This window comes from Staurois parvus, unplaced genomic scaffold, assembly GCF_062004578.1.
Source record: "Staurois parvus isolate SC_StPar_1 unplaced genomic scaffold, SC_StPar_1.0 ptg000307l, whole genome shotgun sequence".
NCBI lineage: Eukaryota > Metazoa > Chordata > Amphibia > Anura > Ranidae > Staurois > Staurois parvus.
The window spans coordinates 1,095-27,426 of record NW_028318103.1 but is presented as its reverse complement, the minus strand read 5'-3'; the positions used below and the strand labels follow the sequence as shown (position 1 = coordinate 27,426).

The 26,332-nt window shown below is 45.8% G+C and overlaps 1 protein-coding gene and 1 long non-coding RNA gene across 2 annotated transcripts in view; both read left to right on the top strand.

The window, feature by feature from the left end:
* Nucleotides 1-14,579, top strand: part of LOC149457676 (uncharacterized) — a 29,280-nt gene extending 14,701 nt beyond the window's left edge. Inside the window, exon 2 of the long non-coding RNA XR_016313592.1 lies at nt 14,310-14,579. This is a non-coding gene — a long non-coding RNA (uncharacterized LOC149457676). The remainder of the gene's footprint in view (nt 1-14,309) is intronic.
* Nucleotides 14,580-17,230: 2,651 nt separating this feature from the next.
* LOC149457675 (thioredoxin-dependent peroxide reductase, mitochondrial-like) lies at nt 17,231-26,107 on the top strand. Its single transcript, XM_089683355.1, has 3 exons — nt 17,231-17,382; nt 22,412-22,514; nt 25,943-26,107. The coding sequence occupies exons 1-3, from the start codon at nt 17,347-17,349 to the stop codon at nt 26,086-26,088; spliced, it is 285 nt and encodes a 94-aa protein (XP_089539481.1). The 5' UTR covers nt 17,231-17,346; the 3' UTR covers nt 26,089-26,107.
* Nucleotides 26,108-26,332: the final 225 nt, after the last annotated feature.

Sequence of the window (26,332 nt, the reverse complement as noted above, 5' to 3'; positions counted from 1 at the left end):
AGGGTGAGAATGAGATGAGATGACATCAGGGTGAGATTAGATGAGATCAGGGTAAGATGAGATGAGGGTGAGATGAGGGTGAGATGAGATGAGGGTGAGATGAGATGACATCAGGGTGAGATGAGATGACATCAGGGTGACATGAGATCAGGGTGAGAATGAGATGAGGGTGAGAATAAGATGAGATGAGGGTGAGAATGAGATGAGATGAGGGTGAGAATGAGATGAGGGTGAGAATGAGATGAGGGTGAGAATGAGATGAGATGAGGGTGAGAATAAGATGAGGGTAAGAATGAGATGAGATGACATCAGGGTGAGATGAGATGACATCAGAGTGAGATGAGGGTGAGATGAGATGAGGGTGAGATGAGATGAGAAGAGGGTGGGATGAGATGAGGTAAGATGAGGGTGAGATGAGAAGAGGGTGGGATGAGATGAGATGACATCAGGGTGAGATGAGATGAGATGCCATCAGGGTGAGATGAGATCAGGATGAAAATGAGATGAGGGTGAGAATGAGATGAGATGAGGGTAATAATGAGATGAGATGACATCAGGGTGAGATGAGATGAGGGTGAGATGAGATGAGGGTGAGATGAGATCAGGGTAAGATGAGATGAGATTGAGATGAGGGTGAGAATGAGATGAGGGTGAGAATGAGATGAGGGTGAGATGAGATGAGATTGAGATGAGGGTGAGAATGAGATGAGGGTGAGCATGAGATGAGATGAGAGTGAGAATGAGATGAGGGTGAGAATGAGATGAGATCAGATCAGGGTGAGATGAGATCAGGTTGAGATGAGGTGAGATGAGGGTGAGATGTGTGATGGCTATTTTGGGCCTATAATAAGTTTCACCTTCTTGGGCCTACAATAATTTTTAATATTGTAAACTTCTGATAGGGGTCTAAATTCCTGTAACTTATTTACCATGTTTTTTTTTGTTGAAAAATATACTTTATTTACAGAAATATAAAAAAACACGATACTCGTGATCGGGGTACATCTCACCCTATACTGCGACGCAGCACATAATACACCACATTACAATATAATTCCAGGCAAACAATAAATACATTCACTCAGCGGTATGATGCCTGACGTGATGTGCGTTGCGGACGAATCCCCAGACCATCACGTCATGCATAATGCCGCTTACCCCGAGACTGTTTGTGGCCCCCTAGGTTACCCCCAGGGGTGCCACCGCATAATAATATAGTATGCATAAAAACATTTCCAGAATATACAAAACCATGCAATTTCCAAACACGTACAAATTCCAATAAGCATCGGGTGTGTGGGGGGGGGGGAAGAGGGAAAAAAGGGGTCACAGGCCCGAAGCTTTATTGAAGGGGCAAAGACACGCAAGGGGGGAGTAGGGGGAAGGGGAGATCTTCAGACATCCTCTTCCTCCTTAAAGTCCATCAAGTTATAGTCTCTGAGCAGACTAAGGATCAGTCTGCGGCAGTCCTCAATGGATATCCTCTCCCGCTGGTGGATGAGGCGCTTCCTGGCGCACCATAAAGCGTCCTTAAAACAACATAGCACCCGCCAGGCACTGTCAATGTCTTCCAGGGTAAAAGTTCCACAGAAAAGTCTGTTCAACACCCCAAAGTGTGTGATGGCTGTCTGTGGCACAAAGTCCTGGAGTTCGGGTTCCAGGGCCCTCAACGGGTCCTGAGCAAAAGAGCACTCCCAGAAAACGTGCTAAGCCGTTTCCTCGTGGATGATGCAGAAGGGGCAGTGCCTGTATCTGCTCAGGTTCCTGGCATGCATAAATGTCCTGAGAGGCAACCCCCCTTGGATTGCCATCCATGCCAGGTCCTTGTGCCTGTTGGTGAGGATCTTTGAAGAAACATTCCTCCAGACCACCTTGCAGGTATCTGAAGGCAGGCCTGGAACCGACTACAAAATGTCACTTGCTCTGATGAGCTTGTAGATGGTCTTTGGTTTCCACAAGTCAGGCTTGACTCCCTGTAGCCCCAGCTACTTGATAAACTTAAAGGTATCCAGGTAATACCAAGGAGTGTCCCAGTTGTAGGGGATGGAACTGTCCCAATTGTAGCATCCGAGGGACCGCCAGAGAGGCAAAAGGAAGAAGCGTGACATTGCGTTTCCGCCAGAGTCCATAGTCCGTTTCGGTAAAGTCCTGCAGATGCAGTTGCAGGCAAAGAACACCCTCAGCTGGTAATAGCCACATGAGGATTGGCTAAAATTCATGTATAGACAAAAAGTTATAATCACTTATTAAGTGTTCTTGCATGGCAAGACCACTTACTGTTATCTCACAAATATATTCTTATTATTATAGCCAAATTTACCACCCTAACTCCGCCCACAGTTTTTACACTACATAGACAGTAATATACCGAAGCATGCGGATTGTTCCCGATTGGTGTGCTATTACTTTGTGGAACGTTTTGCCGAATGGTTCATGAAATATCGGCGTTTTTGTGGTGAAATTGGTCCCATAGGAATGAATGACGGAATTTTCAAAACTAGAGTGTGAGCTGACAAAAGCTAGAGTGTGAGCTGAAAAATCAGGACATGATTTCTAAACTGCCATCACTCCCTCATTTTCAAGCCCACCTACACAAATCTTATCAAAACGTTCAGCTATCCCTGCTGCCACTAAAAATATCCACGGCTAAGCCATAGTCCTAATAGTTTTCAAAATATGACCATTTGTTTGCAACTCACGCCGCCCATTGACATTCATTGAAACTCCACGCTAGCCACCTCAAATTTGAAAGGGGAATTTCTAAACTGCGACTGTGTCTTTATTTTTAATATTTCAGAGACATACTATGCATCAAAATGTAGGTCTGGGTCTTGTGATTCTCACAATATAAAGCTCTTTGGTGTAGGATTTACAATTTTTAAACTACAACCGTTTGAAGATGGCAACCGCCAGTGAAGTGAGCAAGTTGGAGCAGTTTGTTTTTAACCGCTCTTTTCTGTCCTTGCTGTAGAGTGAGTTGCCATAGGAACCCAGGTGTGTGAGCAGGCAGCAGAGTGACAAAAGCTAGAGTGTGAGTTGTAGACTACTGGTGGAGGCAAGAACACTTCACACAATTTCCCCAGAAATTGTAGCTTTTCTAGTTACATTTATAATCTTAGAACCAAGTAAATAAGTGCGGTAGGAAAACAGCCAAAACAAATGGTGCCCCTTGGTGAGGAAGCCTGAATGTTTAGGTAAATGTTACTTCTTGTGTGGAATACAGAGCATTATTTACATCTTTCTTCGTTTTCATGTCTATCTTCCAAGTCTGTCTGAAATACCTAGACTAGTAAGCTTTGTCAAACGCCATTTTTACTTTTTGTCTTTACTAATATCTTGATGAGACTGATTATGAACAGTATAATTGAAATAAAATTGTACTGAGAGTGTATGAGAAAATATCCTAACTGCTCGGTGTGCCTATTGCAGCAGGGTGTGAGTGTGAATGAAAGGGCTCTGATTGGAATCTTGGAGGCAGTGAGATAAAATGTAGGATCTGTGCCATTCTGCCTGAAGGTTTTCCGTTGACCCTCAAATGAGATTTGGTCAAGATGCTTCCCAATCTTTGCGAATAAAACGCATCTGTGGGCCTAAATCACACGGAATGATCTTGTTGTGTATGAATCTGACCTCTTTGTAATTTACTAACTGTGGATTGTAAACGTGTATTTGGACATTTGGACAGCAAAGGCATTGAAGAAGAAACATGGCTGGGTCTTGCTACATGACAATGATCCCAAACATACTACCCGGGCAACGAAGGAGTGGCTTTGTAAGAAGCATTTCAAGGTCCTGGAGTGGCCTAGCCAGTCTCCACATCTCAACCCCATAGAAAACCTTTGGAGGGAGTTGAAAGTCCGTGTTGCCCAGCGACAGCCCCAAAACATCACTGCTCTAGAGGAGATTTGCATGGAGGAATGGGCCAACATACCAGCAACAGTGTGTGCCAACCTTGTGAAGACTTACAGGAAACGTTTGACCTCTGTCATTGCCAACAAAGGATATATAACAAAGTATTGAGATGAACTTTTGATATTGACCAAATACTTATTTTCCACCATAATTTGCAAATAAATTCTTTCCAAATCAGCCAATGTGATTGTCTGGATTTTTTTTTCTCATTTTGTCTTTCATAGTTGAGGTCTACCTATGATGCCAATTACAGGCCTCTCTCATCTTTTTAAGTGGGAGAACTTGCACAATTGGTGGCCAAAAGACTGTGAGGAACAGGAACAGATCAAGGAAAGCAGAGAAGTTAGGCAGGCAAAGGCCAGACTAGAGTTAGAAGAAGATACGAAATCAAAACCTAGCGGGAAAAGTTGTAGGCATGCGGGGAAGACTCCACTGATCTTTGCTGCCTGTTGGATGGCTAAGCAATATGAACATCTGAAGTTGCAAAACAAATCACTAAAGGAAGCTCTTGAAATATCCAAAAGTGACCTGAGTAGTTTAAAAATTTCTGTAACTAATTCTGATGCTAGCCACCAATAGCTAACAAGAGATAACAAAAGATTACAGGAGGAAATGGATCAGTTAGTACAGAGGTTGAAGAGTGCAGAAAGTGAATTGAATCAATTCTCTGTCAACTGCCAGAAGCAGCTCGCTCATTTTCCTGTTAGAGTAGATGATAAAAAGACTGATTTAAGTATTTGTGAATTCAGTGGGAAATCATCCGCCCCTCGTGTATGTGACAATATCTGCAAATCTCTGGATGGTAAGAGCGATTGTATAGCTGCCCCTTCATCTTCTACGCAGCCAGAAAAAGTTGCTATTCAGGTGTCAGTCACTGAATATTCTCAGTCTAAAACAAAGCCTTTAGTTAACCTCCTCGGCGGTATGATTATTTCAGATTTTTGGTGCTGAAAGCGGTACCATTTTTTGGCATGGAAATATGTCGTTTTTTTTATTGTAGGCCTGTAATTTAGGAATAACTCCCTGAAATCTGTCCGAACAAGTGTCTAGTAAACATCCCGGGTAGGATAAAACTTGAAACACGAAATCATAAATTATAATTTAATAAATACTCATAAAAAATAATAGTATAATATAATAAATTTAATTCAATAATATAATCAAACCAAAATCACTGAAATGTGAAATATAGAGCCAAGTTCGCACATCACTGAGCAAAGTTGCAGAACCGTTTTCAGTGTCTGATGACAAATTTCCCCACGAATCATTATCACTCAATTCTGCAAGTGGTTCTAATTTACTATCGCTGTTCTCTAGCCGGTCTAAAACTGATTTTGACATAAAGGGATGCTTTTTGGACGCCATGGACTTTTCTAAGTTTCCAGGCAGAAAGAACAGTAAAAATGCAGGCAGGGCACAGGACAAAGCAGTAGGGACAAAATGTATGTGAAATGCTTTGAAACAGCAATGTTTTGCTATGAAATAATAATTTTTAAAAAAATTATATTTTTTTAAATTTTCAAATTTGTCGCCGGTTTCCGGCGCCCGTACGTCCCGGATGCCGGCATCGGCCGGAGGAGATGGCCGAGGACGCTGCAGGGGACGCATCGCGGGAGCGAAGGACAAGGTAAGCGCTGCAGGGAATCCCTGTGCAATGCCGCATGGTAAGCCTGAGTGTAGCTCGGGGTTACCGCTTTTGGTACTGAAACTCTACCCCAAGCTACACTCGGGAATACCGCCAGGGAGGTTAATAGATGCCGGACAACCTTAGAAAAGATCAAATGTTATTCATGTGGATTATTTGGCCACATTGCTCGATTTTGTCTATCCTCTTCTGTTGGAAAGGTAGTGAAACAAAATCCATATAGGACAATGAGACGTGATGTTGAAGTGTATTCAGCACGCTTTGGAACATGGCCGAGGTCTACAAAGTATGAGCAGCCGAGATCATGGGTCCCATTCCAGCATATTAAGGTAGAAAATGCATCTATACAGGCTGACAATAAGCAACTGAAACGGGATGAATCATTAAAGGAATCTCAAACTTCCAAAATAGATTTTATGGAAGTAACAAGAAAAAGTCCAGGTTATTGGAGAAGACCTGCTGATATCTGTGGTGTCCAAAGTTTGTGTTTAAGATAAAAACAATTGATTACTGACGTGATACTTATTTTATTTGCACTAACATACAATTTTAAGGACAAGCTTTTGGGGTATGTCCCCTTCTTCAAGGTCCAGGCAGTACTACTTGTTTAAGATAATAAATTGTAAGAGTGTGTTTATGGAATTTATGTTGTCTTGTCTGATGGTAACTGTAATGGTTGTTTAGGCTTCAAAAATCTGTCTTCTAAGCTGCTGACAGCCCACTAACAACTGAACCCCCTCCTGTATAGCCAGGTCTGTAAGTGGAAATGACTCTATTCATATGCAAATGTCCTGAGCTGTATTCACTATAATGTGTTTGTTTTTCTAGAAAGACAAGTTTTGAAGAATTTCTTTGGTGAAGTGCAACATTTTGTAAATTAATAGTAATGCTAAAATGTTTGTTTTAAGCTGCTCATTTTTATTTTAACCATGGAAAACTATTTTTTTGGATATTAATGGTATACTATAAACAAAATCCACGTGGTAATAATTAGTTGAAGTCAACAATTTTTGTATTCAGAAAAGTGCACTCTTAAAACATAAAATAGTCAATGTATGTTGTGTTGGTGTTAAAAAGTCCCTAACCATTTGTTTATTTTTTAGGTGAAAGCTTGAATGTTTTATTATTAAATTTTATTGGTATTTTACCTCACAGGTTTTGTCATTGACAGGGCTTTCCGAACAGAAGGTGATCATGTCATTCCAACAATTGTCTTTTTCCTGTATTGTCTGTTTTCACGTGTACATATTTATGACTTTCACCCCCCATTAGCTAGATGGTACTTGTTGAGTTTGTGTCTTGCTGTTCAGGTCTAGACCTTGTGTGTGTTGTATGTGCTAATCTAATTGCCTTGCTGTAACTATGTGATCGTTCATTAAAACGTTTGGACCTGTATTGGTGATCCTCAGTGTGCTGGTGACATTCTCCCTTGCTGATTCTGTTCGGTTCCAGCCGACGGTCACTGCATCACCCACTTATACACATAGCCATTTGTAACGCAGGAACGTGTGCGTGACGCAACGCGTAGAAGCGACGTGGTTCTGGTGGAACACCATCTTGGTACACCAGGTTTTTTACATAGTACACCCATACAGTATTTTTGCCCATTTCTCCATGCAGATTTCCTCTAGAGCAGTGATGTTTTGGGGCTGTCGCTGGGCAACACGGACTTTCAACTCCCTCCAAAGGTTTTCTATGGGGTTGAGATCTGGAGACTGGCTAGGCCACTCCAGGACCTTGAAATGCTTCTTACGAAGCCACTCCTTTGTTGCCCGGGTGGTATGTTTGGGATCATTGTCATGTTGCAAGACCCAGCCACGTTTCATCTTCAATGCCCTTGCTGATGGAAGGAGGTTTGCACTCAAAATCTCACAATACATGGCCCCATTCATTCTGTCCTGTACATGGATCAGTCATCCTGTTCCCTTTGTGGAGAAACAGCCCCAAAGCATGATGTTGCCACCCCTATGCTTCACAGTAGGTATGGTGTTCTATGGATGTAACTCAGCATTCTCTCTCCTCCAAACACGATGAGTTGTGTTTCTACCAAACAGTTCTATTTTGGTTTCATCTGACCATATGACATTCTCCCAATCCTCTTCTGGATCATCCAAATGCTCTCTAGCAAACTTCAGACAGGCCCGGACATGTACTGGCTTAAACAGGGGGACACGTCTGGCACTGCAGGATCTGAGTCCCTGGCGGCGTAGTGTGTTACTGATGGTAGCCTTTGTTACGTTGGTCCCAGCTCTCTGCAGGTCATTCACTAGGTCCCCCTGTGTGGTCCTGGGATTTTTGCTCACCGTTCTTGTGATCATTTTGACCCCACGGGGTGAGATCTTGCGTGGAGCCCTAGATCGAGGGAGATTATCAGTGGTCTTGTATGTCTTCCATTTTCTAATTATTGCTCCCACAGTTGATTTGTTCACACCAAGCTGCTTGCCTATTGCAGATTCAGTCTTCCCAGCCTGGTGCAGGTCTACAGTTTTGTTTCTGGTGTCCTTTGACAGCTCTTTGGTCTTCACCATAGTGGAGTTTGGAGTGTGACTGTTTGAGGTTGTGGACAGGTGTCTTTTATACTGATAACAAGTTCAAACAGGTGCCATTGATACAGGTAATGAGTGCAGGACAGAGGAGCCTCTTAAAGAAGAAGGTACAGGTCTGTGAGAGCCAGAAATCTTGCTTGTTTGTAGGTGACCAAATACTTATTTTCAACCATAATTTGCAAATAAATTCTTTCCAAATCAGCCAATGTGATTGTCTGGATTTTTTTTCTCATTTTGTCTCTCATAGTTGAGGTCTACCTATGATGCCAATTACAGGCCTCTCTCATCTTTTTAAGTGGGAGAACTTGCACAATTGGTGGCTGACTAAATACTTTTTTGCCCCACTGTATCTTGTGGTGTGACAGCCTGACTTTGTCTTACCAAATGTGAGTGTTTTACTTGGCGTTTTTACATATTTACGCTGCAATAAAACAGTGTTGCACTATTTAAGATTTGTTCTTTGTCCTTTCATGGCCTTAATATGGTACTTATAAGTTGGCTGTACTACGTTTACCTGCCTGTGGAAGGGGAATCAATGCTATATGCGAGCTACCAGTGAGGGTCTGTGGAACCAGTGGAGCCTGTATGGTGTGGAGAGATTTCCTGTGCAAGATCCAGGGAGATCTATAAGGCGTGTTGACCCTTTGGGTCGCATTTAAGAGGTGAGGGGGCATTCCTGCCATTTAAGGATATCGATTTACCATTTGCACATGCATTACAGCACTTGTTTGGAAGATTGAAGCACTTTGTTATACATATATCCCGCATTTGGGATTCACTGTATATGCCACTTTGTTTTTGGGGGCAATATCTCCTAATTGGGATTGGATATTATTCACTATATGTAGGGTATATGCACTTATTATCACCATCCGTGACACTTATACGTAGACCCTTGGAGGATCTATCACCTGTATACATATTTATTATTATTTATATATTGTATTTATTTATGTTTATTCACTTATTATATAAGTAGCGTTACACCAATTTTTATATTAGTTATTTTCTGTTTTTGCTAAGAAGAAAAATATTACTTAACAGATCTCTTATATAAATTGCAAGAATGATGGCAAACTTCACCGCAGGCTCTTACCCGTTCTGAGGATACAGACACTACATTCCAATCACTTCCTCCTTCCTGAGCAAAAGGGTCCTCCTGCTACGGTCACATAATCAGCACTAGGACTGCAATCAGAGAACAGCTGCTAGAAAAAGCAGACGGACGATCACATAAGCAGAACACAACATTTCACAAGATCAGGGGCGGACTGACCATTTGGAAACTCGGGCACTGCCCGAGGGCCCGGGGTAAGTAGGGGGCCCCATAAGATGCCCCTGGTACCTTTTTCATAGGCTTTTTTGAGTTTGGGCAAGGACACAGGGGCCCCATGATCCCCTATTGCCCGGGGGCCCCATGAGTTGTCAGTCCGCCCCTGCACAAGATGTGTGCCCGGGACCCCCGAGTTGTCCCAGTTAGGAGACATATTTTGAGGTTTTGCCTGATTTAGAAAATTGTAGTAACAGATAATGGAAACTATTTCTAGTTTGATTAAAAAAAAGACAAGATGGTTCATGTACTGTAATAAAGTGGAGTTTTCCTTTAACTACAAACCTCCTAAATGTCGGTTCACGCTGCTGTGACCGGAAAGTCACGTGACTTTGCCATGCGACTTCCTGGCGATTTGCTGCCAACTTGATTAGATTTGAGTACTACTTTGATGTGACTTGATGCGGCTTTGAAGCTATTTTTATCCCATATGACGCTGCCTGTGACCAATGAGGTCATCAGCTACAGGTAATCTTCCTAATTTTCTAACAAATTCCAACTTTTTGGCATGATTGGAATTCGAACCGGTCGAAAATTGCTCAGCCGATCCAAATTCTTTGTAAAGAATTGCTGGTTGCTAAGGAGCAGGCCAGCAATCCGACTGCCACGTCTTTAACAACCTACGACTCATCAGTTGTCAGCGGGTTTCTCACTGACAGCTGAATGTGAAATAAAAAAAAAAAAAAAAAAAAAAGAATGCCGGCAATTAAAAATTTGCAGAAAAAATTGTCCCCCCCAATCCACCCTAAGGGCCTGGTATGGATTTTAAGGAGAAACATATGCCAAAATATAAAAAAAAATTGCATGGGGGTCCCCCACAAAATCCATACCAGACCCTTATCCAAACATGCAGCCCAGCAGGTCAGAAAAGGGGGGGGATGAGCGAGCGCCCCCTCCTGAACCAACCCAGGCCACATGTCCTCAACATGGAGGGGTACAAAAATGGATAAAACCCACACTGCACTGATGTGAACGGAGCCTGTCAGATCCAATCACATCAGTATAGATGAGGATCCAACTTGGAGGCGACTTCTATTAAAGTCTATGGGCACAAGTCAGATAGAGGTCGCCTTGAAGTTGTACACAGGAACCTTTTCTAAAGTTGATTTCTGTAGTGCTGATTAAGACAGCTCTGACTAACATGGGATTCCACATGTCATGCGGCTTGGGGATCTCACAAGTCGCTGCAGTGTGAACCAAACCTAAAAAGTAAAAGAATATTTTCACATCTTATAAATAAAACTATTTAAAATAACATCTTTAAAAAGACAAAGTATGACAGAAATAATCAGGATAAAAAATCTCCTGCATCTGCGGTGCATTTTTGGTGCGGTTTTTGAGTCCTGCAAAAAATGCCCAGCAAACGCAGTAAAAATGCATATGGCAGCGCTTTTGCTACAGATCAGTGTGAAAGTAGCTTTAAAGGAAACTAGCATTCTACATAGGAGATCATGAATGGCGGGGTGGAGGTGAGCTGTGCATGGGAGGGGAAGAGCAGAGGTGAGCTGCGGATTGGAGGGGAGGAGCAGAGGTGAGCTATCGATGGGAGGGGAAAAGCAGAGGTCAGCTGTCGATGGGAAGGGAGAAGCAGAGGTCAGCTGTGGATGGGAGGGGAGAAGCAGAGGTGAGCTGCGGATGGGAGGGGAGGAGCAGAGGTGAGCTGCGGATTGGAGGGGAGGAGCAGAGGTGAGCTGCGGATTGGAGGGGAGGAGCAGAGGTGAGCTGTCGATGGGAGGGGAGAGGCAGAGGTCAGCTGCTGATGGGAGGGGAGAAGCAGAGGTGAGCTGTGGATGAGAGAAGCAGAGGTGAGCTGCGGATGGGAGAAGCAGAGGTAAGCTGCGGATGGGAGGGGAGAAGCAGAGGTGAGCTGTGGATGGGAGAAGCAGAGGTGAGCTGCGGATGGGAGGGGAGAAGCAGAGGTGAGCTGCGGATGGGAGAAGAGAAGCAGAGGTGAGCTGCGGGTGGGAGGGGAGAAGCAGAGGTGAGCTGCGGATTGAAGGGGAGAAGCAGAGGTGAGCTGCGGATGGGAGGGGAAAAACAGAGGTGAGCTGTGGATGGGAGGGGAGAAGCAGAGGTGAGCTGCGGATGGGAGGGGAAAAACAGAGGTGAGCTGCGGATGGGAGGGGAGAAGCAGAGGTGAGCTGCGGATGGGAGGTGAGAAGCAGAGGGGAGTTGTGGATGGGAGGGGAGAAGCAGAGGTGAGCTGTGGATGGGAGGACGTCAGAAAAGAAAAAGTGCCATCCAAACTGGTACGATAATCGTATCTTAATAGTATCTCCGACTCACTTATATAAAAGTGTGGATTATAAACCTTTGATAGAGTTGGATCGATTCAATTTTATATTGGTCCTCATCTGAACAGTTTCTTTTAATTCTCTGAAATTGACCAATTGGTGTACCTTGTTTAAGACTCTCAGGGTGATAGCTAGCAGCATGTAAAAGTGTATTAGCTGCTCTCTCCTTTCTAAATGTCTTAGTAGTCAGTCTATTCTCATGAATCGATATCGAGAGATCAAGAAATTAGATCACTTTGCTATCAACAGTGTATGTTAATATTATATTTCTATGGTTATGATCAGGGGCGGACTGACAACTCATGGGGCCCCCCGGGCAATAGGGGATCATGGGGCCCCTGTGTCCTTGCCCAAACTCAAAAAAGCCTATGAAAAAAGGTACCAGGGGCATCTCATGGGGCCCCCTACTGATCCCGGGCCCTCGGGCAGTGCCCGAGTTTCCAAATGGTCAGTCCGCCCCTGATTATGATTCAGCTACACACCCTAATGTTCTTTCACAATCATATGCTTTTCTATGGGATTTTAATGTAGTGATGACATTTCAACACAAGAGGGCGACGTATATGGTTAAAAAAGGCGCCATTAAGGCAGTAAATAAGGCAATGGATGTATAAATACAAATATGCTCAGTGATAATTAATTTATTAATTTATTAATTTAGTGATTTATTAATTATCACTGAGCATATTTGTATTTATATTTGTACACCTTTAAGGGTAGAGGTGAAGTGTGCTTATAAATAGTTGGGAAAATTAGTGTTTTACATTTATTAAGGCAATGGATGAGTTGTCCCCTCCCAGTTCTGTTGAAGTCTGCGATGATTGGTGGATGAAACGCGTCAACGTAATGACATCATCACGCTCTGCGTCTTCATAGGCTGCGGTATCCACGAGGGAAAAGAAGCAAGCGTTGCAGCTCCATCTTGGATAAGCATGAGGCTATGTAGAAACTAACAAGGCAACTTGAATCACCAAAAAAGGAGATTTTTTGCGATTCAAGTGGCTTTACTCACTTCCACCGGTGGCAAGTAATAGTGTGTTAGGCTAAGCTACAATTTTTACAAACGGGAGTTATACCCTATATATCTATATGTTTGCTTGAAGCCCCAGACTGAGGGGAATGTTTGGACTTACTAGGTATGTACTATATACTGTGTGTTACACAACTCGCGATATGGGACATCTGTCTCACACATTCTTATAGGAATCGCACCAACTCTGCAAAAAAAGAGTAATTTTTGGAACCCCTAGAGGGGCATTTATTAAAGGAACCATTAATGTTTGAATGCCTTCTATTGAAATATCCATACTAACCACTCTGGACTGACACTCCTTTACCAATACATCAATGTTTTTTCACACCTACAGTGAAGGGAATGTTTTCTGAACTTCCTCATGGTAATTCACATTGACTCATCTCATGGCACTATAGCACCATTGGTATTTACTTTATTATTACTATTATTATTATTATACAGTATTTATAAAGCGCCAATAGTTCACTCAGCGCTGTACATTATAAAGGGGGACAGAACATGTGACAGAACAATACCAATACAATGCAAAACATGAGGGGATTGAGGGCCCTGCTCTTTCGAGCTTACAATCTAGGAGGGAGGGGATGGTGGCACAGGAGGAGATAGCTGTGGGGGATGGAGTGGTAAGAAGAGTGGAGGAGGTCGGCAAGTTAGCAGGGGGTGGGGTAGGCTTCCCTGAAGAGATGGGTTTTCAGGGTGCGCCTAAAGGAGAGGAGAGTAGGTGATAATCTGATGGGTTGGGGCAGGGAGTTCCAGAGGATGGGTGACACCCTGGAGAAGTCCTGGAGGCGGGCATGGGAGGAGGAGACCAGGGAACTAGAGAGAAGGAGGTCTTGTGAGGAGCGGAGTGTGCGTGTTGGGTGGTACTTGGATATTAGGTCGGTGATGTAGTTCGGGGCAGTATGGTGGACAGCTTTGTACGTCAGTGTTAGGATTTTGAATTTGATCCGTTGCGCAATCGGAAGCCAGTGGAGGGATTGGCAGAGGGGGTGGTGGAAACGGAGCGGTTGGAAAGGTGAATGAGTCTGGCAGCCGTATTCAGGATCGACTGAAGCGGGGATAGCCAGCGGCAAGGCAGGCCAGTGAGGAGGGAGTTGCAGTAGTCGAGTTGTGATATGATGAGGGAGTGGATGAGCTGTTTAGTGGTTTCTGGGGTTAGGAACGTGCGGATTTTGGCGATGTTGCGGAGGTGGAGTCTGCATGAGTTTGTTAAAGATTGGACTTGGGGCTGGAAGGATAGGTTGGAGTCCAGAATGACACCAAGTACTCTGGCCTGCAGGGCGGGTTTGATGGTGGTGTTGTTGGATGTGATAGAGAAGTCAATGGGGGGTGGTGTCACTCCTTATTGTGGATTCATCTCCACCGATGTTGACTATCCATGAAGGTTTATACCCACTATGCACACAGCATGGAACAGTCATTGAGAAGGTAAAGAGAGATATACTGTATACTCAATTAATCTGAATATGTGAATCCTATTAGGCTGATGTCAAGATTATTATCCTATCTCCTTTGTATTCATCATTATCCATTATTCAATTCCTAGGAGTTCATTCATTTTTACTGTGGTGTTCATGAAGGAAAATTTAAAGAAGGAAACGATTCCTACTATATATGGAACTTCACTGCAGATGAATACAGAAAGGAAACTCCATTGCCTCATATTGGTCATTTTTGCCTATACAGCCGTTTTTGAAGACGTCGAACAGTTCTTTATTTTAATTCTTTGATTTTAATGTGATTGCAACATGTTCACTCTGTCAACGTCAACCTTTTCCATGATCTAAGTGATCGAATAAATACAATATCGCATTTACATTTGTAGTAATATATTATTCCGCATAGGATTTGATTAACCACTTCCCAGGCGGTTTTGCACTAGTCAACTGCCATTTTTTTGAGTGTGGATGGGAGAAGCAGAGGTGAGCTGCAGATGGGAGAAGCAGAGGTGAGCTGTGGATGGGAGGGAAGGAGCAGAGGTGAGCTGCGGATGGGAGAAGCAGAGGTGAGCTGTGGATGGGAGGGGAGGAGCAGAGGTGAGCTGCGGATGGGAGGGGAGGAGCAGAGGTGAGCTGTGGATGGGAGGGGAGAAGCAGAGGTGAGCTGTTGATGGGAGTGGAGGAGCAGAGGTGAGCTGCGGATGGGAGGGGAGGAGCAGAGGTGAGCTGTGGATGGGAGAAGTAGAGGTGAGCTGTGGATGGGAGGGGAGGAGCAGAGGTGAGCTGTGGATGGGAGAAGCAGAGGTGAGCTGTGGATGGGAGAAGCAGAGGTGAGTTGCGGATGGGAGGGGAGGAGCAGAGGTGAGCTGCGGATGGGAGAGGAGGAGCAGAGGTGAGCTGCGGATGGGAGGGGAGGAGCAGAGGTGAGCTGTGGATGGGAGGGGAGAAGCAGAGGTGAGCTGCGGATGGGAGGGGAGGAGCAGAGGTGAGCTGCGGATGGGAGGGGAGGAGCAGAGGTGAGCTGTCGATGGGAGGGGAGGAGCAGAGGTGAGCTGCGGATGGGAGGGGAGGAGCAGAGGTGAGCTGCGGATGGGAGGGGAGCAGCAGAGATGAGCTGCGGATGGGAGGGGAGAAGCAGAGCTGAGCTGCGGAGGGGAGGAGCAGAGGTGAGCTGCAGATGGGAGGGGAGAAGCAGAGGTGACATAAAAATTGCAAATACTGCCATTGTATTCTCTGGGGGCTCTGCTTTCAGAAAATATACAGTTTGGGGGGTTTGCAGCATTTTCTAGCAAAGATTTCATATTTTTAGGGCCGGTTCACACTATAGAAATGCAATCCAGATGTGTTCATTTTGACATGTTCTGGTGCATTTTTGATGCTTTTGATTCATTTTTCCCTCTTTTTCTTCAGTTTAAATAGGGACGTGTGCGTTCCGGTGCGTTTTTGATGCATTTTACTGTGTTCCAATGCAGTTCTGTGCAGGAAAAATGCAGCCTGTTCTACTTTCTTTTTCTGCAACTGGAACTGCAAGCATTGATGTGAACTATGACATTAACAACCATATAACCTACTTTCTGTGCATTTTGGATGCAGAAAAAAGTCTAGGTTCAAACTTATGCGTTTTGCAGAAACGCACAGCAGTCCATTTAACACGATTTCCTATGGGACAGGTTCACATCTCTGCATTTTCACCCGGTGCATTTTTTGGAAAGGGTCAGGGGCTTTTTAAAATTAAAAACGTTGCATTTTTGGTTCTATAGACTTGGAGACGCTGCAGAAAAGCATGTAGTGCGTTTTTTATGCGTTTTGCCTTTTATTCTGCCTAGCAACAAGTTGAAAAAAAAACAAAGACATAAAAAATGCATCAAACGCAAACTGCATAGGTGTGAACCTAGCCTTAGGGCCAGTTCACATTACATGCGTTTCAGTTGCTTTTTTTCTGCATCCAAAATGCACAGAAAGTAGGTGATATGGTTGTCAATGTCATAGTTCACATCAGTGCTTGTAGTTCCAGTGTGTTCTGGTTGCAAAAACAAAAGTAGAACAAGCATTCTGCACTGAACTGTACTGGAAAATACATATAAAATGCATTGAAACGCGCTGGAATGCACATGTCCCTATTTAAACTGAAGAAAAAGGGGAAAAACTAGCTGGAATGCATAAAAAACGCATAAAAAATGCACAACATGCTAAAAAAGTATGTATAAAAAAATGCACATGCAAAAACACATCCGGAACGCATCTGGACTGCGTTTCTGTAAGTCTAGGTTCACACCTAAGCATTTTGCAGAAACGCACAGCAGTCCATTTAACATGATCTCCTGTGGGACACATTCACATCTCCGCGTTTTCACCTGGTGCGTTTTTTTGGGAAGGGTCAGGGACTTTTTTTAACACAAAACTGACTTCAATGGAGACGCTGCAGAGAAGCATGTAGTGCGTCTTGGACACGGTGTTGATGCATTTTGCTATTTATTCTGCCCAGCAACAAGTTGTAAAACACAAAACCCCTCAAAACGCATAAAAAATGCAACGCAGAAACGGATCAAACGCAAACCGCATAGGTGGGAGCCTAATGTGTGCAAAAACAATGCCTGGGAAGCCAAGTGACATGGAGCAAACACCTCCACTGGATGTACGGAGACTGACAGCTGGACGTCACAGTCCGCCCCTCCCCCCGATATCACAGTCCCCCCGCCATCGCGGTCCGCCCCTCCCCCCGCCATCGCGGTCCGTCCCTCCCCCCTACATCACAGTCCGCCCCTCCCCCCGCCATCGCGGTCCGTCCCTCCCCCCTACATCGCGGTCCGTCCCTCCCCCCTACATCACAGTCCGCCCCTTCCTCGAACATCGCGGCCCATCCCTCCCCCCACATCACAGTCCGCCCCTCCCTCGGACATCGCTGTCCATCCCCCCACATCACAGTCCGCCCCTCCGTTTGTCTCACTCACGGGGCACTCGGAAAATTGTCTTACTCCCAGTCCCCGCCCACTACTTCCAACCATCCAGTAATATCCCTCTTATCCCGCCCACAAAACTGGTAACCCAATGATGAGGAATGCGCAGCCAATAGGATATACCGGTTTCCTTGGCTCCGCCCCCTCTGGCTCTCAGTAGGTAGCATTCATATTCTGACCAGGAAACATGGCGGCCTCGTGGGGAAGGTTACTGACTAGAAGGGTGAGTGCGGGGAGTGTCCGAGCAGCATGTGCATCATGGTATGGGCAGGAAGCTACCACTGTACAGCACAGGGAGGATACCAGAAACGTACCACTGTATACTACGGGGATATACCACTACACACACTATGGGGGATTACCTGAGAAGGCTGCCTCTACACTATAAAGGGGGGGAGGGGGGGGTTTAATGACCTAAGATTGTACTATTACACATGCTATACAGGGGGATTACCTGAGAATGTACCATTACACACATACTGTATGGAGGGGGGATTACCTGAGAATATACCACTACACACACTTTATGGGGGGGGGGGGGTTACTTGGGACTATACCACTGCAGACACTATACAGGGGTAATTACATGGGAATGTACTATTACACTTACTATATGAGGAAGAGGGGATTACTTGGGAATATACCATTACACTCACTATGGGGGGGTGTCCCCACACAACTCCTCCAGTTTCCCTACTCCTCCATCCTACACTCCTTCACCCACATCTTCAATCTCTACCTCTCTACTGGCACATTCCCCTCCCCCCTAAAGCACGCGCACATCACCCCCATACTCAAAAAACCCCCCCTGGACCCCACTGACCTGAACAACCTTAGACCCATCTCCCTGCTGCCATTTACTTCCAAGCTCCTTGAGCGCTTAGTCTAAAATCGCCTAAGCGCCCACCTCACTGATAACAACCTCCATGATCCACTACAGTCTGGCTTCCGTCCCCTACACTCCACCGAAACCGCCTTACTCAAAATCACTAATGACCTGCTAACCGCCAAAGCTAATGGCCACTACTCAGTGCTCCTACTCCTCGACCTCTCCGCGGCCTTCGACACAGTTGACCACCCCCTCCTCCTTAATAAACTGCACTCCCTTGACCTCAGAGACTCTGCTCTCTCCTGGCTCTCCTCCTATCAATCCCAACGCTCCTTCAGCGTTACCTATAACGCTACCACCTCCCCCCTCACTCCCCCTCTCTGTTGGGGTCCCCCAAGGCTCTGTCCTTGGGCCCCTTCTCTTCTCCATCTCCACCTCCTCCCTCGGCAAAGTGACACATTCCCACGGCTTCAACTATCACCTCTACGCCGATGACATGCAAATTTACCTCTCCACCCCTTGCCTCACCCCTTCAGTCTTCGCCCGCATCGCCCACCTCCTAAATGACATATCGGACTGGATGTCTCTCCATTTCCTCAAATTGAACCTTTCCAAAACCGAGCTCCTGATTTTCCCCCCAGCCCGCGCCCCCCCTCTATATCACGACCAACAATGCCACCATCAGTCCCACCCCGCAAGCCAAAGTCCTAGGTGTCACTCTAGACTTAAACCTGTCCTTCCAACCCCATGTCCAATCGTTGGCAAACTCATGCAGGCTCCACCTCCGCAATATCTCCAAAATACAACCGTTCCTAACCCCTGACACTACTAAACAACTCGTTCACTCCATTATTATCTCAGGTCTGGACTACTGCATCTCCCTTCTCACCAGCCTGCCTCATCACATCCCCGCTTCAGTCTATCCTGAACTCAGCGGCCAGACTCATCCACCTTACCAACCGCTCTGCTTCTGCCACCCCCCTCTGTCATTCCCTCCTCTGGCTCCCGATTGCCCAACGCATAAAATTCAAACTACTAACACAGACATACAAAGCCATTCATAACGCTGCCCCAAACTACCTCACCGACCTGATACCCAAATATCACCCAACCCGTAATCTTCGCTCCTCCCAAGACCTCCTACTTTCTAGCTCCCTGGTCTCCACCTCCCACGCCCGATTGCAGGACTTCTCCATGACTTCCCCCACCCTCTGGAACTTACTACCCCAATCCATAAGATCCATCCACCTACCCTCCTCACCTTTAGGCACACCCTGAAAGCCCATCTCTTCAGGGAAGCCTACCCCGCCCTCACCTAACAGCCGATCTCCTCCACTCCTCCTACCACTCCATCCCCCACAGCCACTTCCTCCTGTACCATTATCCCCTCCCTCCTAGATTGTAAGCTCGAAAGAGCAGGGCCCTTGACCCCCTCGTGTTTTGTTACTGTATTGTCTCATGTTCTGTCCCCCACTATAATGTAAAGCGCTGAGCAAACCTTTTAGCACTGTATAAATACTGTATAATAATACCTTGTCATCCAGTCCTCATCGTCTCTTCTCTACTTTTAACTCTCTACTTTCTCCACCTCCACCCAGTACCTCACTCAATGCTCACGAGATTGCAAATCATTTAAAAAACAAGACTGACGCAGTTCGTAGGGGCATCGCCACTGCACAGACATCCATCCCTCTTAGCATACCTTATACTAAACCTCCCTCAACACTTTCCTCTTTTGACCTTGCTACTACCGAAGAGGTCACTAAGGTTTTCTCAGAAGCCCATCTCACTACCTGCCCCCTGGATCCTGTCCCCTCACAACTACTATGGTCACTCTCTTCTTCCATCCTATGCTCCCTCACGCACATCTTCAATCTCTCCCTCTCTAACGGTGCCTTCCCCTCCCCTCTAAAGCATGCACACATCACTCCCATACTTAAAAAACCCTCCCTGGACCCCACCAACCTGAACAACATAAGACCCATCTCCCTACTCCTGTTCACCTCTAAACTCCTAGAACGCTTAGTCTACAATCGCTTGAGCTCCCACCTCACCGACAACAACCTTCTTGACCCTTTACAGTCTGGCTTTCGCTCACTACACTCCACTGAAGCTGCCCTACTAAAACTCACTAATGATCTACTAACAGCTAAAACCAATGGGCACTACTCCGTACTCTTACTACTTGACCTCTCTGCGGCTTTTGATACGGTTGACCATCCCCTCCTCCTCAAAAAACTCCACTCTCTTGGCCTCAGTGACTCTGCTCTCTCCTGGTTCTCCTCCTACCTATCGCAGCGCTCCTTCAGCGTTACCTATTCACTTCACTCCCTCTTTCTGTAGGGGTCCCTCAAGGTTCTGTCCTTGGACCTCTTCTCTTCTCCATCTACACCTCCTCCCTTGGTCACTTGATAAACTCCCATGGCTTTAAGTATTATCTCTAAGCTGATGAAACACAAATCTATCTTTCTACCCCTCACCTCACCCCTTCAGTCTCCTCTCGCATGACTAACCTACTAAGTGACATATTGGCATGGATGTCACTCCACTTCCTCAAACTCAATCTTTCCAAAACTGAGTTCTTAGTATTCCCCCCAGCCCGTGCCCCCTCCCCTGACTTCTCCATCAAGATCAATAACACAATCATCAGTCCCTCCCCTCATGCCAGGGTACTAGGTGTAACCCTAGACTCCCATCTGTCCTTTCAGTCCCAAATCCAATCGCTGTCCAAATCATGTAGACTTCACCTCCACAACATCTCCAAGATACGTCCGTTCCTAACCTCGGAAACCACTAAGCAACGTATTCACTCCCTTGTTATCTCTCGCCTTGACTATTGTAACTCCCTCCTCATTGGCCGACCTCATCGCAGGCTATCCCCTCTTCAGTCTATCATGAATGCTGCTGCCAGACTCATCCACCTTACTAACTGTTCTGTATCAGTCACCCCTCTCTGCCAATCCCTCCACTGGCTTCCCATTGCCCAACGGATAAAATTCAAAACATTAACAATAACGTATAAAGCCATTTATAACTCTGCCCCAAATTACATCACCGATCTTGTCTCCAAATATCACCCAAACCGTGCTCTTCGCAAGACCTCCTGCTCTCTAGCTCCCTTGTCTCCTCCTCCCATGCTCGTCTCCAGGACTTCTCCAGAGCTTCCCCCATCCTATGGAACTCTCTACCCCAATTTATCAGACTATCGGCTTCTCTGCTCACTTGTAGGCGATCTCTGAAAATCTCTTCAGGAAAGCCTATCCTGCCCTCAGCTAATACCTAATACTGGAATCTTCTACTCTTCCAACCAGTCAATCCCCCACAATTACTACCTTTTGTACCACTAGCCCCTCCCTCCTAGATTGTAAGCTCCAAGGAGCAGGGCCCTCAAATCCCTCTTGTATTGAACTGTATTGTTGCTGTATTGTCTCCCGTTATATTGTAAAGCGCTGAGCAAACTGTTGGCGCTATATAAATCCTGTATAATAATAATAATAATAATAATTACACACACTATATGGGGAGGGGGGAAATTGCCTGGGAATATACCAATGTACACTACAGGGGGTAATTACTTTGGAATCTACCACTGCACATACACTACAGGGGACGAGTTACCTGGGAATATACCATTACACGCACTATACAGTGGGGAATTGTCTTAATATATAATTATACGAGGGGGGGGGATTGTCTGGGAATATACCACTGCACACACTATACGGGGGAAGGGGAATTGCCTTGGAATATACCATTACACTTATTATATAGGGGAAGGGGGGATTACCTGGGAATATACAATCACACACACTATACGGGGGGAAATTGCCTGGGAATATACCATTACGCTTAGTATATGGGGGAGGGTGGATTACCTGGGAATATACCATTACACGCACTATACAGTGGGGAATTGCCTGGGAATATACCAATGTACACTACAGGGGGTAATTACTTTGGAATCTACCACTGCACATACTCTACAGGGGACAAGTTACCTGGGAATATACCATTACACGCACTATACAGAGGGGAATTGCCTGGGAATATACCATTACACGCACTATACAGGGGGGAATTGCCTGGGAATATACCACTGCACCCACCTGTTGCACAAGTCTCCCGCTGTGTAACTTTTGGGATATCTGTGGTGGTCCAGTCATCCTATAACAGATCTCTGCCATATAATCCCTGCACTATGATTGGCTGTCAGAGGGCATACAGAGATTTGCTGGAGTGTCGGGAAGACATAGAGATCTGTTATGGTATCAGGAAAGACATAGAAATGTGCTGGAGTATTGGGGGAGGGGGAATTTAGAGATCTGTTGGGCTGGCAGGGAAACACATAGATTTGCTGGAGTTTGGTTTGGGGGAGGGGATATAGAGATCTGAAAGAAGATCACCTCTGTTTCTCTGTTTGCAGGTAATCGGCGCTGCAGCCGCCTCCATTTCACGTTCTGTCATCCCTGGAGCAAGTACAGGCCGCGCTGTCCTCTGTGCTAATCCAAAGTTTCATTTCAGCACCAGTGAGTCCTGTTCTTATTGGTCTGTGTACCTCTATACACGGAGTATTCTGATGTCTGCTACCCCTTTACACTTCTGTATGGAGGGCTGGGGCCTCAGTTGTAGCCGCTAAGAGGAGACCTCCCTGTGCTCTACCCTCTAATCCCACCCCCAAGGAGTTATTACCTGGGTTGATTGGCTCATTTTAGCTGCTGGGAAGAGACCTTCCTGAGTCCTGCCCCAAAGGGATGAATACCTGGGCTAATTGGCTCAGTTGTAGCTGCTGGGAGGAGACCTTCCTGAGTCCTGGTTCTAAGGGATTATTAGCTAGGTTGATTGGCTCAGTTGTAGCTGCTGGGGGGAGGGGGGGAGACCTTCCTGTGCCCTCTCCCAAGGAATTATTAGCTGGGTTGTTTGGCTTGGTTGTAACTGCTGGGAGGAGACCCTCATGTGCCCTGCCCCCTTGGAGTTTTCACCTTGGTTGATTGGCTTAGATACAGTTTATGACGACTAGAAATACAGATGATGGAGATGTGTTGGGGGAGGCTATGTATCAGATTGTGTAGTCACAAAGTCCACATTACAGAGACCCCCCCCCCCCCACAACATACAGATGTGTGAAGTGTCATAAGATGACCATTACACATGAAGAATATATGGGGGGCTACCATGATGACTACATAGATTTATAAAAGCAGTAATTTTATTTATACAACATCCTTTAAAACATTGTTGCCAATAATTACCATATATAATATACACCAAGATCATATAAAAAATGTCTAGTTTTCAGACGTTTCTTCATATTTAACACTTTGCTCACATCTGAGAGCTCCCAGACACAAACCCACCCACCCTCCCTCGCTCCCAGGCACACAATCACCCACCCTCCCTCCCTCCCTCCCCAGACCACCAAATATTTTCTCAGCCACTTCTACCTAAAGTGGTTCTAAACTATAAAGGTTTTTACTCTAATGCATTCTCTGCAATAAGGTGAAAAACCTTCCCATACCAGTTTCTTCCCTCCCCTATCATTAAACAGAGTCCTGTATTGATCCAGCACTGTGCCTGGCTTCAGTTCTTCTCTCCCCTCTTTTTCTGAGAGCAGCAGGAGCCATTGGCTCCTGCTGCTTTCAGTCAAATCCTGCCTGGAGGGAGCGGAAGGCAGGGCCAAGCCATGCTATGTCTATGGATGCACACAGCTCAGCTCAGGAGCGTGCCCATGTGTGCCCCTATAGCAAGCGGCTTGCTATAGGGGCACACACAGAAAAAGAGGAGCAGACAGCGCTGGTGGGGGACCCCAGAAGAGGTGATAAGGAGCCGCTGTGTGCAATACCAGTGCACAGAGCAGTAAGTATAATCCTCTTTTTTAAGAAAAAAAATAAAGTTTTACAATTACTTTAAATCTAAAGCTAATAACTGGCCAAGTGAAAGGAAGGTGGAACTTTACTCTTTCAACATATTTCAGAGAGTATGATGTTCGCGTCTTCAGGAGATATTGTAAGTGTATAAGAATTATTACAGGCAGTTGTGAGGGGTAGAACACCTTGTTGCACCAACCATGATGGCTGCTGATGAAACGGTTGGAGACTTCAAATGGCCAGACCTTGTTTTATTCATTGGAGTGTCTGACCTTCAATATATTTTCTGAACGGCTCCTTTGGCTGTTATTTGCCATATAGGTACATCTGATGTACCTGCACCCTCTGAGGGCCTAAGGAGGGGGTATCCCATATTAAAAATGTAATACTTTGGCAGTCCTTTAGATGGCAGCACATCCAATCCTAAAGCACAGACTCAAATGCCTGAAGTCAATACAGGAATGAGGAAATCTCAAAGTGATCATTAGTACACTATTCAATCCAGCAAAACCAACAGAGAAGTGGTCCAGTCACTGACAGATGTGTATCCCCTTTTTTGTATCAGATGTGTATCCTATGCTTCATGTTGTGGTCACATTAGTTTTCTTTTTTCATTTATTTTCATCTTCTTATCCTTTCCCGTAATACGTACTCTGTGTAGTGTGAAAAGTGGTCAACAGTAAAAAGTTCACTGAGCTTATTCTCAGATAAAGTGGATCCCTAGAGTATACCCCCAGACCAATGGTGGTCAATGTTCTTGATGTGTGGGGTCTACTGTAGGGATCCAACATTACCTAAAGGTTGCACATAAAATCCAATGAATATTCAGTTCTAGAGGCAGCAGACATGCAACAGGATATAGTAAAAAACTACGTGCCTAATACAGGCGATCATCAGATACTGCAAACATGATACAAGAGATGGCCAGAGATTGCAGACATGATACAAGAGATGTCCAGAGATTTCTGACATGATACAAGAGATGTCCAGAGACTGCGGGCGTCGTACAAGAGATGTCCAGAGACTGCGGGCGTCGCACAAGAGATGTCCAGAGAATGCGGGCGTCGTACAGGAGATGGCCAGAGACTGCGGGCGTCGTACAGGAGATGGCCAGAGACTGCGGGCGTCGTACAGGAGATGGCCAGAGACTGCGGGCGTCGTACAGGAGATGGCCAGAGACTGCGGGCGTCGTACAGGAGATAGCCAGAGACTGCGGGCGTCGTACAGGAGATGGCCTGAGACTGCATGCGTCATACAGGAGATGGCCTGAGACTGCGGGCGTCATACAGGAGATGGCCTGAGACTGCGGGCATTGTACAAGAGATGGCCAGAGACTGCGGGCGTCTTACAGGAGATGGCCAGAGACTGCGGGCGTCGTACAAGAGATGGCCAGAGACTGCGGGCGTCATACAGGAGATGGCCAGAGACTGCGGGCGTCGTACAAGAGATGGCCAGAGACTGCGGGCGTCATACAGGAGATGGCCAGAGACTGCGGGCGTCATACAGGAGATGGCCAGAGACTGCGGGCGTCATACAGGAGATGGCCAGAGACTGCGGGCGTCATACAGGAGATGGCCAGAGACTGCGGGCGTCGTACAAGAGATGGCCAGAGACTGTGGGTATGCTGTGGGATACTGTTGAGTGACTGTGAACGTGATGAAGAAGCTGTTGCAAACTGGGAACATGCTGCAAGAGAATCACAGACTGCAGACACTTTACACGAGACTGCTAGAGATCACTGCTATTACAGGGCAATAGGGAAATTTTTATTATTGTCTTGTGGGGCCTGAGGGCCCCACAAAAGGCGCCAAACGACATCATGCAGCCCCTGGGCTGCAGGTTGGGCACCAGGGGCCTAGATAAAGTGTGGCAGGATCACCAGGTGAAAATTAAGTGGGAAAAAAACAATGAAAAAAAGAAAACTAATGCAGCCAGTGCATCTAAGAACTGGTAAGCTGCAATATTCTATATTTTTGGCTTTTGGTTTAATTATTCTTTTAAGCAGCTAAACTTTTCATTTCATATAAATGATATGCAGAATGCAGCTTCTCCCCCTTCAGTATATGGTGACTGTATATTCTGTTCTACAGGTTCCTCACGGCTCTTCCCCTCCGTAACACAGCTTGCTCCACAGTTCAAAGGGACAGCTGTTGTCAATGGAGAGTTCAAGGATTTAGGTCTGGATGACTTCAAGGGGAAGTATCTGGTGCTGTTCTTTTACCCATTGGACTTGTGAGTATTTCCTGGGGAGGGGCTTAGGTGGGGGGATAAATATCACAAGCAACCTTGTTGTGGGGATGGTAGATATCATATACGGCACAGCTGGGGAGGTAGGGTAGTAGATATCACATTCAGCTCCAGGAATGGTGGAAGTTACCACATACGGGTCCTGTGATGGTGGTGGTAGATATCACATAGAGCTCTGTTGGTGGTGGTGGGGGGGAATGGTAAATATCTCATAACCACACAGTTGAAGGTTA